This window comes from Papaver somniferum, chromosome 10 (genome assembly GCF_003573695.1).
Source record: "Papaver somniferum cultivar HN1 chromosome 10, ASM357369v1, whole genome shotgun sequence".
Classification (NCBI taxonomy): domain Eukaryota; kingdom Viridiplantae; phylum Streptophyta; class Magnoliopsida; order Ranunculales; family Papaveraceae; genus Papaver; species Papaver somniferum.
This window is the reverse complement of record NC_039367.1, coordinates 135,348,213-135,363,849: the sequence shown is the minus strand read 5'-3', so window position 1 is coordinate 135,363,849 and position 15,637 is coordinate 135,348,213. Positions and strand designations below refer to the sequence as shown.

Here is a 15,637-nt window from a genome sequence, read left to right as displayed (position 1 = left end):
ATATTTTTTATAATAATACTAATCTATTACTCCACTTATTTATGGTATAGGTCATCTAATTAGGGACGGAGGGAGTATATAAAATCCAGTGGTTACCAGAATTTGTCAAAAAGTTTTGTCAAAACCTTTTGTTACAAGATCTTGACCCATTAAACTTTGGTCGGGAAAGAAATATCCATGTTTGAGATTTGTCTTTTGGGTAGCACATGTGCAGCCCGCGTACCGTGAAATAAGTTCGTGTAGATCTAGTTGCTGAACTAGGAACCGGTTCACAAATTGACCAGGGTCTCATATAAAATAAGAAGGATAGTTTCTTGTTTCTATCATTTCTTCTTCCCCACTTCTTTTTTTTTACGCAAAAGGGCTGTATTAATTAAAAATATCATATTACCACAAAGAAGTGGTAAAACTGATAGACAACAAAGAAGCTACCAAGTAGCATTACAAGACAGGAAAAGCCTGTCAAAACCAAGAGGAAAGCAACAAAGAAACTAAAATTGCAGGACTAATGGCTTCCTAACAAAACATTCAAATTATGAAGCATTGTATTTAGAGTAAACCCAGCAAAAGTATTGGTGCCAATAGACCAATTATAAAGCAAAACTTTTACTTCTTGAAGGATCTGATCAGAATTCTTGAATTTGCCCCTAAAAATCCTATTATTGCGCTCATTCCATACAGTCCACCAAATGGCAGAAGGAATCAAGCCCCATAACCTTTGTTTCAAAGAATTACCTTTCTTACTGCTCCATTCCCATATATTAGCTTTGACATCTTCTCTGAAAACCCACACTAAATTAAAGTTGTTGAAAAAGAAATGCCACAGCTTCATAGTCTCTTCACAATGCAGAAACAAATGTGTATTAGATTCAGCAGCTTTCCTACATAAGATACAACCGTTGATGACAATCCTATTCCTCAAAGTATCCAAAGTTGGAGCAGAATTATAACACAGGCACCAAGTGAAAAAAGACACTTTTTGAGGAATTCTTGAATTCCAAATATTCATATGAGGGAACCTAATAAAACCTTCTTCTTCAATAGCATTATAGCAAGATTTGATAGAGAAAGTGTTACCATGCCTCCAAGTAAGAGAGTCTTCACCAGAATTAGTTAACACAGGATTATTGATGAGTTGAAGTAGCTCTGTTACCAAAATCACTTCATTATCATTTAGAGTCCTTGAAAAATTGAAATTCCAGGCTAGGATAGCATCAGTAAAACTAACCATGTCTCTTATTGAAGCATTCTTATTCCTAGAAAGCTTGAAGAGAGCAGGAAACAAATCAGCTAAATTGAGATCCCCTACTTTTCTTCCTCACTGTTCGAGAACTAGAGAAAGAAAAACCGAAAGTTTCCATAACCCTCATCACCATCAAGATCATTTCTTGATGAAATTTGATCTTTTGATATCGTTGAACTCCTTGTAATTTTTTATCCAACGGGTGATCACTATTTTTTCACTATTTTTGTAGTTCAGGATCTTCACCATTCTCAACAGTTCGGGTATCCGGTAAGTAAACTTACTTTTTCTTGGTGTTTGTTTTGATTCTAATCATGTTTGAAAGAAAAAGAACTATTCATGGAGAAAGTTATAGTAGAAGAAACACTAGTAGAAATGATGAGCATGATAATGAACAATATTTTGATGCTAGTCTTCAAACTCGTTTTGTTAACGAGAATGCTTATATCGTTTATATTGAATATCGTAAGTGACAAATTATCATGGAAAAAAATATATGAAGCATCAGTTTTTAATGTTCATAACCTTGTTGGGTTTATGAACTCTCATAAATGGGGCCTCATTCACTGCGGTATGGCTACTGCATATTCCGAAATGGCATGTCAATTCGATGCAATTGCATGGTGCAGATATTCATAACTGCACGTTCAAGACCATTTTTAAGAACAAGACTTTTGTTGTAACTCGTGGTGTGATTGTTGAATTACTGGACTTGCGATATAATGGTAATCTTGAGGTTCCTCAACCTGAAAGGCTGAGACCCTCTCAAGATGAAGTGTACAATCTTCTTACGAGAAAAGTTGTTCCTTGTAAAGATAGTAAACTTTCGGTCAATGACGTTGATTTATGTATAAAGGTTGTTGGCAAGCTAGTCGTTGCAAATCTCATGCCAAGCACCATCCATAAGAATTTATGGACAAGAGAAGTTGCTGAGTTAGTCTACTATCTTGTTCAAGGAAGAAAAATTAATTTTTTTGACTCATTATCCGTCAAATGATCAGTTTCAGTAAGGTAAGGAAATCTACTGGTTTTCTATATCTTGTTACTAGAATCTTCAGTCATTTTGGGATTCTCCCTTTGGGTCATGCACTGGAAGTCCAAAGCGACTTGGCATGGCCAACATCTAAAAGATGAAGAGAAACATCTACGAAGAATTATATTAGGAGAGTTATATATGGGCTCGAGACTGTTGGGTTGAGACCCATCTTCACAGTCTCGAGATTGAGACCCATCTTCACAGTCTCCAGATTGAGACCCATCTTCAAAGTCCAATGCTTAAACTGTTATGGACAGTCCATTGTAAGGTCGAACTCTAGGGTCTAAAACTAGGGTTGTGTATCTTGTATAAGAGGCAGATTGAATGAATGAAAGACGTAAGAACTATTTTGATATATGTGTTTTACAAAATCTAACATGGCATCACGAGCCAGAGTTGATTAACACGAATAAGAAAACCCTAGAACAGTAAACATGGCGGATGATGCAGAATCATCTAAAAGAGGAAAAGAGGTAGAAAACAATATGCAAAAGAAGAAACCAGAATATCATCTGGGATCAAGTGATGGACCAGGGATTATCATCACACCTATTGTATTAAAGGAAGCAAACTATGATGAATGGGCTAGAGCAGTGAGAAGATCATTGATAGCCAAACGGAAATTTGGTTTTGTTGATGGAACTGTCAAAGAACCAACAGAACCTGAGGAGTTAGAGGAGTGGATTGCAGTGCATTCAATGCTGGTTTCTTGGATCAGCAATACATTGGAGACAAATATTAGATCAACGTTGGGGGATTATGATGATTCGAGCATGTTATGGACGCACTTGAAGAGGAGATTTTGTGTTGTAAGTGGAACTCGGATCTGCCAGTTGAAAGCTGCCTTAAGCGAATGCAAACAGAAGAAGACTGAGGAGGTTGCAGTGTACTATGGGAGATTGAACAAGATATGGGATGAGATGGTGACGTACATGAAGATACCAAAGTGTAGTTGTGGCCTGTGCACGTGTAACATTGCAACACAGGTTAGTACGTTGAGAGAAGAAGATTTCTTACACTATTTTTTGATTGGATTGGATACCATGTATAGCTCCCTGCGTGAACAATTACTGGCAAGAGAACCACTGCCATCTATAGATGTGGCTTATCAAGCTGTGGTTAATTCAGAACGTCTAAAATTGGGGGAAGGAGTTGTGACGTCTCAGACACAGGACAATGTTATGGCGTTCAAAGTTCAGTCAGACCAGCGTCCATACAATAATATGTATGATCCTAACAAATTTTGCAAGCATTGTAGCCGAGAAGGGCACTCACAGGAAGTGTGTTTTCAGCTGATTGGATACCCGGAATGGTGGGGTGACAAACAAAGAGGTGGAAGAGGATATGGTCGAGGAGGACGAACTGGTGGTAGAGCTACTGGTAGAGGACGTGCTGGTGCAGGTTTTGTGAACAGAAGAGGAGGTAGAGGACAAGACAATATACGTGCGCATAATTTGAACATCTCGGCAGCAACAGCATCATCTCATCATGCCACTGGATCTTCAGGAGATGCATCAGGACTGACAGGCGTGACTGCAAGTCAAGTTCAGCAGGTTCTTGAATATTTAAATTCAAGAAAAATCAGTTCCCAGCTCCAAGGTAAGACAAATCAAACATCCTGGATTATAGACACAGGAGCTACAAATCATGTCACGTGTAAAAGAGATGATATGATAAATGTGAAAGATATTAGAGCATGTTCGGTGGGACTGCCAGACGGAAAATATGCTCACTCTGAGAAAATAGGAACAATTATTCTTCCTGGTGGTTTGAGATTGGACAATGTGCTTTATGTGCCACAGATAACTTGTAACTTGATTTCTGTTACACAACTCATTGATGAGGTAGTATGTAATGTTCAATGTACTAACAATTTATGTCTTATACAGGACCGGTTGACGAGGAAGGTGATTGGAGTGGGTGAGCGACGAGGTGGACTATATATGTTCTGTGGTGTGCCTCCAGTTAAAGTGCTTACGGTGAATGAGGATACGTATGAGCTGTGGCATCAGTGATTGGGACATCCATCAGAGAAAGTGCTACAACGGTTACCAGGTCTGGGTAGAGTATTGAAGAAAAATAATGATGCGTGTGATGTTTGTCCACGTGCAAAACATCGTAGAAGTAGTTTTGCTAGTAGTTTGAGCAAATCCAGTTGTAGTTTTGATTTGGTTCATATAGATTTGTGGGGTCCTTATAAGACGTGCTCGTCGTCTGGAGCACAATATTTTCTGACAATAGTAGATGATTTTTCAAGAGGTGTGTGGATTTATTTAATTCAAAGCAAAACTGAGGTTGCAACGATATTTCTTAACTTTATTGCGCTTGTGAAACGTCAATTTGGTAAAGAAATCAAAATTGTTAGAAGTGATAATGGAACTGAATTTAATGCATTACGTGGCTATTTTAAAACTAATGGAATAGTTTTTGAGACATCCTGTGTAGGAACACCTCAACAAAATGGAAGAGTTGAGAGAAAACATCAGCACATAATGAATGTGGCAAGAGCTTTGAGGTTTCAAGCAAATTTACCGATCAGATTTTGGGGAGAATGTGCTTTGACAGCAGCGTATTTGATTAATCGAACGCCTACACCGGTTCTAGATAACAAAACTCCATATGAAGTTCTATTTGGGAAACCGGCACCATATAGTCAGTTGAAAGTATTTGGTTGCTTGTGTTATGCACATGATCAAAGTAGTAAAGGGGATAAGTTTGCAAGTCGAGGAAGAAGGTGCGTCTTTCTGGGTTATCCTTTTGGGAAGAAGGCATGGCAAGTATATGACTTAGACAAAAGACAATTTTTAGTTTCAAGGGATGTAGAGTTTCATGAACATCAGTTTCCTTACATATCTAGGGTACCTGATCAGTCAACTGAGATAGTTCAGGCTAATAATGACGTGTGTTGGAGTGATGATGAAGAAATAGTGCATCAAGAGAACCCAGAAGATATTACTGAGAACCCAACTTACATTACTGAGGACCCGGAAGACAGTACTGCGAACCCAGAATATGTTACTGGGAACCAGGAAGGTATTACTGCGAACCCAGAAAACATTACTGGGAACCCGGAAGACATTACTGAGAACCTGGACGATGATACTGAGAACCCAGAATATATTACTGAGAACCCTGTGGTCTCGAAGGAAGTGACGGAAGCTAGTATGGGTAAAGGAATGAGACAGAAGATTCCGTCTAGTCGGCTCAAAGGTTTTGTAACGCACACTGTACGACAAAATAGTCCATCCCATGCTCACTCTCCACAATCATCATCCTCAGGTACGCCGTATCCTTTGACGTATTATGTTAGTTGTGATAAATTCTCTACAGTTCATAAAAAGTTTCTTGCAGCAATTACTGCTGGGTCTGCGCCTAAAAATTTCAAAGAAGCCATGAAGCATCCAGGATGGCGTAAGGCAATGGCAGAAGAAATACGAGCTTTGAAAGAACAAGGAACATGGGAATTAGAAGAATTACCGCCGGGAAAGAAAGCTCTTGGTAGTAAATGGATTTACACAAAGAAGTATGATGAGAATGGACAGTTGGTGCGGCTCAAAGCTAGACTGGTGATCTTTGGGAATCATCAAGTAGAAGGGTTGGATTACAATGAGACATTTGCACCAGTGGCGAAAATGACGACAGTGCGAACTTTCCTAGCTGTGGCAGCAATTAAGAATTGGGAAGTGCATCAGATGGATGTACATAATGCATTTCTTCATGGAGACTTGGAAGAAGAAGTGTATATGAAAATACCACCTGGATTTTCTCAAGGTAAGTCTAATATGGTGTGTAGGATGAAAAAATCTTTATATGGTTTAAAGCAGGCTCCTCGATGTTGGTTTGCAAAATTGTCTGCAGCTTTGAAGAATTATGGGTTTCGGCAATCATATTCCGATTATTCTCTTTTTACCATGACTAAGGGAAAAACCCAACTTAATGTTTTGGTATATGTGGATGATTTGATTGTTGCGGGTAATGATTTAGTTGCGCTTGATCAATTCAAACTTTACTTGGGACAATGTTTCAAGATGAAAGATTTGGGAAAGTTGAAGTATATTCTGGGTTTGGAGGTGGCACGAAGTGCACAAGGTTTTTATATGTGTCAACGCAAATATGTGTTGGATATCATCATGGAGGCAGGTTTATTAGGTGCAAAACCTGCAGAATTTCCAATGGAAACTAATCATCGTCTTTCTTTGGACAAAGGAGATTTGTTCACGGATGTGGAAAAATATCGAAGACTAATTGGGCGTTTAATCTATTTGTCCGTGACTAGGCCAGACCTAGCATATTCTGTTCATATTTTGTCTCAATTCATGCAACTGCCGAGAATAGCACATTGGGAAGCGGCTCTTCGTGTGGTTCGATATTTGAAGAAGAATCCTGGGCAGGGAATTCTGTTGCGCTCTGATAGTGGTCTTGATTTGAAAGGATGGTGTGACTCAGATTGGGCTGGTTGTCCCTTAACTAGACGCTCGTTGACGGGTTGGTTTGTTCTTCTTGGGTATTCTCCAATATCCTGGAAAACTAAGAAGCAACATACTGTTTCTCGTTCGTCAGCTGAAGCGGAATATAGATCTATGGCGGCGGCGACGTGTGAATTAAAATGGCTGAAAAAATTACTGGGTGATTTGGGAGTTCATCATCCACATGGAATGCGACTTCTCTGTGATAGTCAATCGGCGTTGTATACTGCTCAGAATCCAGTTTTTCATGAACGAACAAAGCATATTGAAGTTGATTGTCATCTGGTTAGAGATGTTATCATGCAGAAGCTTATTACGCCTTCTTACACTCCTACAACAGTGCAATTGGCGGATATTTTTACTAAATCTTTAGGGAAAGATCAGTTTCAGTTTCTTATTTCCAATATGGGCATGTGTGATCTCCATGCTCCGTCTTGAGGGAGGGTATTAGGAGAGTTATATATGGGCTCGAGACTGTTGGGTTGAGACCCATCTTCACAGTCTCGAGATTGAGACCCATCTTCACAGTCTCCAGATTGAGACCCATCTTCAAAGTCCAATGCTTAAACTGTTATGGACAGTCCATTGTAAGGTCGAACTCTAGGGTCTAAAACTAGGGTTGTGTATCTTGTATAAGAGGCAGATTGAATGAATGAAAGACGTAAGAAATATTTTGATATATGTGTTTTACAAAATCTAACAAATTACGTGTCTGGAGGAACAAGTCAACTATGTTGTAACTATACATCCTGATCTTGCATAAGGGTGATGGGTTTTCAAAGTTGTAGTAATTGTTCGTTCAAGACTTGTAAAAGCAATAGATTCTAGACTTAATTTTAATACTAAAAAAATAAAGAAAACTTAATTCAAAATTGATTTCAAGATTTAGAAATGGACCAAGGCTCCGGATTCCATTATTACTTCAAGTTAATTGGTTTACAATAATATTTCAGAAATTATTATTAAGCTCTTTTCTCATTAATTCACTTATTAATCTATAAGGTGTCCAAATATTGAATTGTAATCCCTAAGCATGAATTAATAAAGAATTAATTCTAAGCATAATACATCAAATTGATTCACAACTAATTAAGAAAACCATTTTTATCTTTTTGTTGATCCATGCGAATTAAATAAAATAAATAATTAAAGAAATTGTAAAAAGAAATTACCAATCAAGCATGAGTGAATAGTTTCCTCCATTGCCTCAGTCACCGGGTATTTAGCCTCTCATCAAGTTGGAAACACGCTCAAAAATTGATTTCATTGCTCAAAGTGTCTACAAATGATGAAAATGGGAGAAAATGATTATAAACGGGTTTGTAACAATTATTTTTGTTACAAACCGAACTGTTACAAAGAACGATAAATGTTTACTGTCACTGACATTGTAGCATATACGACTGTTGCTTGTGCGTCTTATGTTCTTCGTGTTCTTGGTGCAGCAGCAGCTGAAGAATTTTCTGTAACTTGATTTTCTCGCTCTGTTGATGCTCTGTACCTCTCCCAAATTACGTGTGATGAGTTGAACCAATGTTAGAAAGATATTGTGCCAGATGGAAAGCGGACTAACAAAGCAACCAATATGCATCTCTCTTCGACTCTCTCATAGTGCTCAGTAGAAACAACGTCTTCTTCGGCTTCAACTGTTGATGATAAACTCTCGAACCTCGTAGAACCTTGAAAATTAACTGTTCTCTTCGATTTCTTGCTTGAAACTTCCTTATAGATTTCTACTTCCCTATGGCCTTATTGAACAAAAAGGTAACTACAAAATTTAAACTTTTTGATGATTTTTTTTACATTTTTTTTTCTTCTTATTTTTTCATTTTTTTTTTGGAAACAGAGTAATAACAAGACAAAAAATTTACATGGCCATGAAAGAAGGACTTTAGCACTTGGATCTTCGCAACTTGTAATGTCTTGCTATCATGAACTTCAACAACTTATATCATTTAATTTTCTTTGCTCTTATAACTTCTTGTAACTAAGTCTTAAACTTTGATTTTGAATTCGGATTTTCTATTTGTTGCTTTTAAACCTTAAACGTCTTCAACTTTCTTCATAGATTTTGATGTCGCTCCGTTTGTTAATGATGATAAGTTTCTTGTGACAACCCGGATTTTCGGACTTCCAGCGGACACGGATTCGACCTTGTGGGTCGGGTCCGATCCAGCTAGCAAGTCCAAATTTCCGGACCGCCACTCATGTAGGACCATATTTTCCGTTCCAAAACATTTTAATAAAATACAAAAATCAACTCAAATGAAATTTATAAAATGAAATAAAATATTACGTTTAAAATTACAAAACTGTAAAATTATAATTACAAAATCAAAGTAAATTAAAACAAACCAACACTCTGGTTTAATTCAAAATGCGCAAAGCCCAAATCCCCATGATAATAATAATTTCTTTTACGGCTAGTTTTTCTTCATTCTCTGTGAAAAGGGAGTAAAAATGGGTGAGCAAACCACAGCCCAGTAGGAAGTTTCAAAAATAATAGAGTGCATCGATAATCAAACACACGCAAACGATACGATAATTAAAACCATGCATAAAAATTCGCAATAATACTTACACTATTCTCAGCCACAAATAATCAACATTATCTTACTCACAATAATACTTATACTATTCCCAGCCACAAATAATTAACATTCTCTTACTCAAAACTTCAATCTAAAATTCTAGATTCTTAATCTAATTGTCAGAATTATTCCAGTGACAAACCATATTATTCCCCGAACAGTCTTCCCAGGATAGCCACCAATGGTGGGATGCCATAAAGACCTGACATTTCGGCAGCAGCCGTAAAATGTGTGTCTATAATTTATTTCTAATTAATACACTCAACAACATAAAAATCAAACCACATCCATAATCCTTAGTGTTTATAGGAACGGACAAAAATGCATTTGTATTCCAAAACCACATAAAAGCAATTGGGACCGTTGAGCTTCCTCTATTTTGTTTTATTATGAGCTAAACCAAATACCACCAGAACATTGGATGCACGTAAACACAGATGCAGAGAGATGAGGCTAGTGGGCAGAAAACTGAGTTGGCACTTGGTTGATTAGATATAAATTTTCTTTTAGATCATCCAGTAAAAATAAAAAGGATAATAAAACATGAACAAAGTTTTAAGTGTCTTTGAGTTCTCACATCAGTGTTTAGTTTTATAAAGAAAAATGGAAGAAACAGTATTGTATAGTCAATAGTGCGTATATAAATCAAAGGTAGACTAAAATGAGGCCTTGTCAAATAATACATTAATAATTGAGTAATTAAAGAAGTGAAAACAAAATGGGTTCATGTAGATCCTGACATTTTGGTTAAAGAGAAAATACTTGAAGGAAAATAGGTAAGTGGGTCACACTTTAGGGTATCAAAACATTTTTGTCAATTCTTCCAAAACTCATAATGGACTTCAGATGATAACGAAATCAATGTTTGGTCCTTCTTTTTTTTTTTTTTAATAATCAAGGTACATGAAGTAAGTTAAATCCAAATGCCAAGACACATTTAAAAATGAATGATCACAAATGCTCGTGGACGTATGCCAAATCTCTGATGGCTAAAAAAAATCATAGATAACCAAGGTGGGGGAGATATAGCACCCGCAAAGTGACACAAAGGAAACGAGTTGCAAAGTCCGCCATTGCGGCAATAAAACGTCTTGTTCGTCAACCTTAAAACTTCATTTGAGATCCGAAGTGGTGGATGTTAAACCGAACAACAAGGATCAAATAATTAATTGACCGAGTGGTATAAAACAAGGCTTCCACGATTTTCAAGAAGGAATTAACGACATAAATATACAACGATAGAGATGATTACAGAGATGATTAAGAAGACATAATTATATGCATATTACACGCACCAAAAATTCAATAATGTCAAAAATAGATTTTATTTAAGTATTATGTAGAAACCCCTACCTTACATAGCAATTCACAAATCTTGTTGTAAGTACAAACACCGATGTTTTTTTTTTCTTGTATAAATAAAACTACGAGAAGAAGGTACTCTTATTGTTGTCTGAAAAGAAAAATCAAAGAGAGAGAAAGATGAAAGTGATGTGTAACTTTTGTTTTGTTTACGTTTTGTTATAGTTAACGTTCATTAAAACATTTAGACAATAAAACTCATAATGTCAACATTTTCATTTATCTTAGGCAACATTTTTAACCAAACAAACACATACATGCAAATAAAAGCTATTGATTTAAATTTTAATTCCTGATTTAAAGTTTATATCTTATAATAATGTGGCAATCCATGCATGTTATTCATTAATTCAAACTTAATAAAAGAAATAAAGAAACTTGTTTAATACGTATGAGTGAAATAATTCTTTACTTCCTAACACAAAAATTTTCCTTAAAATTGTTATTAATGATGTTCCTATTTTTATCCAAATATATCTTTCGTACATCTAAACATAATTTCACATTTATATATCACAGGAAATCCTTTTAATTTTGCTAACATTAATTAGACACGTAAATAAGAAAAAATTCCTCTAATTTTGTATTATCATGTGCATGCATTAGTATTAATCAATCAATTTACTAATTTATCTTAGATGCAAATATATATTCTTAACTTACCATATGCACACAATTTTTCATAAGAGATAAATAGCAAAATTTCCAAAATAGATCAAATCTTCCATTTTCATTTCTCTTATGTATTTAAAATTCATGTTATAATTAGTTAGATAAAAAAATAATAAATTATTTTACTAACATTAAAAAAAATATCTAACTTAATTACACATAACTACCAAACATGCACCAATTGTTGTCATAATCAATAAATTAATCAAAATAAAATGATGATTTATATTTTGAAGATATACATCATAGTCAAAACATTTATTATTTAATTTATTTATTTTTCGCAACCATAAGCATGCTCATAACTAAATATTTATTCTTTACAAATTAAGCTTTAGATTAAAATCCGAATGAGTAATATGGATAGGGTTTTAAACGCGAAAATCATGTTAAGAAAATTACGGGATTTTACACTATTAACCCCCTAAAAAGAATTTTGTCCCGAAATTCAAAACAAAAAATACAGGGTGTTACACTATTAACTCTTTAAAAAGAATTTCGTCCCGAAATTCAAAACCAAGAAAAATACCAGGTGTTACACTACTAACACCTTAAAAAAGGAATTTTGTCCCGAAATTCAAAACCAAAAAAAATACCAGGTGTTACATTTCTACTGAGAGAGAGAGAGTCGTAATCCAGTAACTAAGACTACATTGTGAGGTTGCTTTGTCTTTCTGGCATTTCCTTCTGATCGAATTATGTTTCTATCATGGATGGTTAGGTCCATCACGATTACCCTCTAAAAGGTACATGTTCTCTCCTGATTGTCAATGATCTCTAATGTCTCACTAGAATGTTATCCCTAACAATTCTAATTTCTATCTTTTCGGTGAGAAACAGTATGTAAACTTAGCTAACCGGATACTATGCGACGCTAGAAGTTTCAAAAATGCAACTAACTAAAAGTTCTTCCCCACCCCCAAACTTAAATCTAACATTGTCCTCAATGTTTCTAATGAAAAAGCAATACCAAAAAGTAAAGTAACACGAGGAATCAGTAAACAGAGAAGTCGGAAAGATAGTACCTGGGTGAAGAGAGAAATCAAAAACTAATATACTACATACAATCACCTCGATGGTCAATCAAGGGTAAGCATGGTCCTCCAGAGGGACCTCCTCAACATCGCCTGTAGGAAAGGGCTCTAAAAAGGGTTTCAATCTCTGATCGTTAACATTCTAAGAACTACTACCATCCGGTGTCTCGATCTCAACAGCTCCATGAGGAAAAATAGTACGAACCACAAAAGGACTGGTCCACCGAGAGCGTAACTTCCCAGGGAATAGATGCAAATGAGTATCATACAGAAGAACTTTTTGACCTGGAGAAAATGATTTTTTTAAAATATTTCTATCATGCACAAGTTTCATTTTGTTCTTACACTCCTTAGCACTATCGTAAGCATCTCTACGAATCTCTTCCAACTCATTGAGCTGGAGTTTCCTATGGGCTCCTGCCTTGTCAAGTGAAAACTTTAGCTGCTTAACAACCCAATATGCTCTATGTTCTAACTCAATAGGTAAGTGACATTCCTTGCCATACACAAGTCGATAAGGTGACATTCCAATGGGGGTATTAAATGCAGTACTGTAGGATCAGAATCTCGCAACGACAATATCTTAGCGAAATTATCAACAACACAACACAACAGCGTCGCAGAATAATTTCAGAAATGATATAATAAACGACGTCAGCTAAAATCATGAGAAAGATATGATGGTCCTGCGAAAATTAGAGATTTGCGAGATTAACATTTGTAAGGTTGCGAGAATGTCGCAAGCCATTCCGAAAATAAAGGACAGATTAGCTGTCATCCACTATGTATTTCCCTATAAATAGTCCGTTCAGTTGTAAAGGGGAGAGATCTTTTTTTGGTAAGAACACAGTAAATAAGAGAGAAAGTCTAGAGCAGAGGTCATTCTTGATTCCTTTATCTTTTCTTGTAAGAAATTCAAAGATTGATCAATAAAATTAAGAGTGTAAACTAAAAATGAGTTGAGTAATGAAATCATATGAGGGGTGTAGTGTAGGATTTCCTGCAACTACATAATGGCGCTAGAAACAGGGAGTATTGAAGATTATTCTAGAAAAAATTGAAGATTAATATTGAGATTTGTGAAGATTTAGAGTGATTGATTAAGAATTTTCATAATTTCTTGCAATATTGTTAACATTGAAGAAATGGCTAGAAGAAGAAATACATCCGAACAACCGACTACTGTTAGAAGAAGCAAGAGAATTGCTGGAGAGAAAGAAGTGAAATGGGAGAATCTACTAGAATGAGAAGTAATAGAAAAATCAAATTCAACCACCAATTCAACAAACACTAGTACAAGGGAGGAATACAGATTATGATAGGGTGAGTATACACACTTGGCAATCAAATTCGGCAGAAGAAGTAGAAGAAGAGCAACAAACAGAAACCATAGACAGGTAGAGAGAAATCAAGAAGCAGATGAAGGAATAATTCATGGAGATGAGGAAATTGGAGCGTTAGAAACGTTGAGACGAAGAATACATGAAGAAAGAAGAGCTGAGGCAGAAGAACGTGCAAATCTAACAAGGCAAAATCACGAATTGAGGATGAAAAAGAGACTACAGATAGAAGATCGAGAAGTATTACAAAATCATATTCAAGATCGACTAGAAGAGAAATGAGGCGAAACTCACCCACAATCAATGCTGGAAACAATATTCAAGAAGAAATATCAAATCCTAATGAAGAATATCGCGAAAATAGAGAAAGAGCTGATGATCGTTACGTTCCACAAAATGAAACTTTTGATGATGGGCAAAATGGTGAAATCAAGAGAACGGACAACGTCAGGGACGAAATGACCAAGATGGCGAAGGAAATCGAGAGGAAGGAAGAAGAATTTTACATGAAAGAGAAACTCAAAGAAATCAACAGACGATTGAAGAAGAAATTGAAAGACATTATGCTGAACAAGCACGTTTAATTGCGAACGTGAAAGATTGAGAGCGGAAATGGAAGAACAAGAGCTTCAGGAGACAATTCGCCAGAACAATCACGACAATCGAGAAAGAAGGCGTACACAAAACCGGAATAACGGTAATCAATGAAGAGTATGATAGAATAAGAGGATGGCTGAAAGACAGCGAATGGAATTATAAGAAATGAACAAAATCATGAAGGGGAAAATGAAGACATATCATTGCGAATTCAAGATAGAGATGAAGAAGAATCGCAGAAGAAGACGAGATGAGGATAATGAAAAGAAATGCAAAATTTCGCGAGAGAAGAAAGACATGAACGCAGAAGAAGAGAGGCGAAATTAAAAAGACCAATGGATCAAAATTCAGGTGTAAATAAACAAATCTTGAAAGAATTAGAAGAAATGAGAGGAATGCTAAATAATAGAGGAGAAGTAGGCAGAAGACAATTGGATGAAGCAATAGAAGAAGCTGCGAAAACTCCATTTACAAGGGAAGTACAATTAGGAGGAATACCACCGAAATGCAATTTGCCCGCATTAACCAGCATTTTTGATGGAACAACTTGTGCAATTCAACACATTAAAGCCTATGTGAGGTGCATGTTGCAATGGGAAAATCATGATGCGTATTGTGCAAATATTTCGCATCCAGCTTAACAGGAGAGGCGTTAAAATGGTTTGAAGGTCTACCAAAGAATACAATAACATCCTTCAATCATTTGCAGACTACATTCCTAGGGGCATATATAAGTAATAATTCTTCGCGACCTGGTATAGAAGATGTGTTTGGATTAAAACAAGGATTGGCGAAAGTTTGAAACACCTGACTAAAAGATGGAGAACTATGTGTAGCGAAATGGCTGGCCGTGTAGATGAGAGATATCTTATATTATCATTTATCAATGCTATGTTTGCAACAAACCTATTGTATGTCCAAATTTTCAGAGTCAAGAATACGATCACAATGACTGAATTGCGAGAACTTCAAGAAGAATACATTGCTCTAGAGGAAAGGCAAAATGAAATGGAATCATATCCAGTTGCGAACACCAACTCACAAACAGCGAATGCAAGCTTATTACCCAAGCTAATAAACACAGTAGCGAATACTTCGCAAGTACAACAAGAGAAGGTGACGGGTAACAATCAACAGAAACTGTGGCTATGGGAAGCCGAGATCAAGAGGAGTATGAAAGAGAAATTTCTACAATCGTGGTGGAAATAACAAGATTCAAAGACTCGATCAACCACAAGAAACTTATGGAGGTCAAAGACAAAACTATAATAGAGGACAAGGAGGTCACAAGGTAGT

The 15,637-nt window shown here is 36.1% G+C and overlaps 1 protein-coding gene across 1 annotated transcript; it reads right to left on the bottom strand.

Moving 5' to 3' along the window:
* Positions 1-505: 505 nt before the first annotated feature.
* Positions 506-1,231, bottom strand: LOC113316237. Its single transcript, XM_026564457.1, has one exon. It carries the CDS (start codon positions 1,229-1,231, stop codon positions 506-508), a length of 726 nt encoding a protein of 241 aa, XP_026420242.1.
* Positions 1,232-15,637: the final 14,406 nt, after the last annotated feature.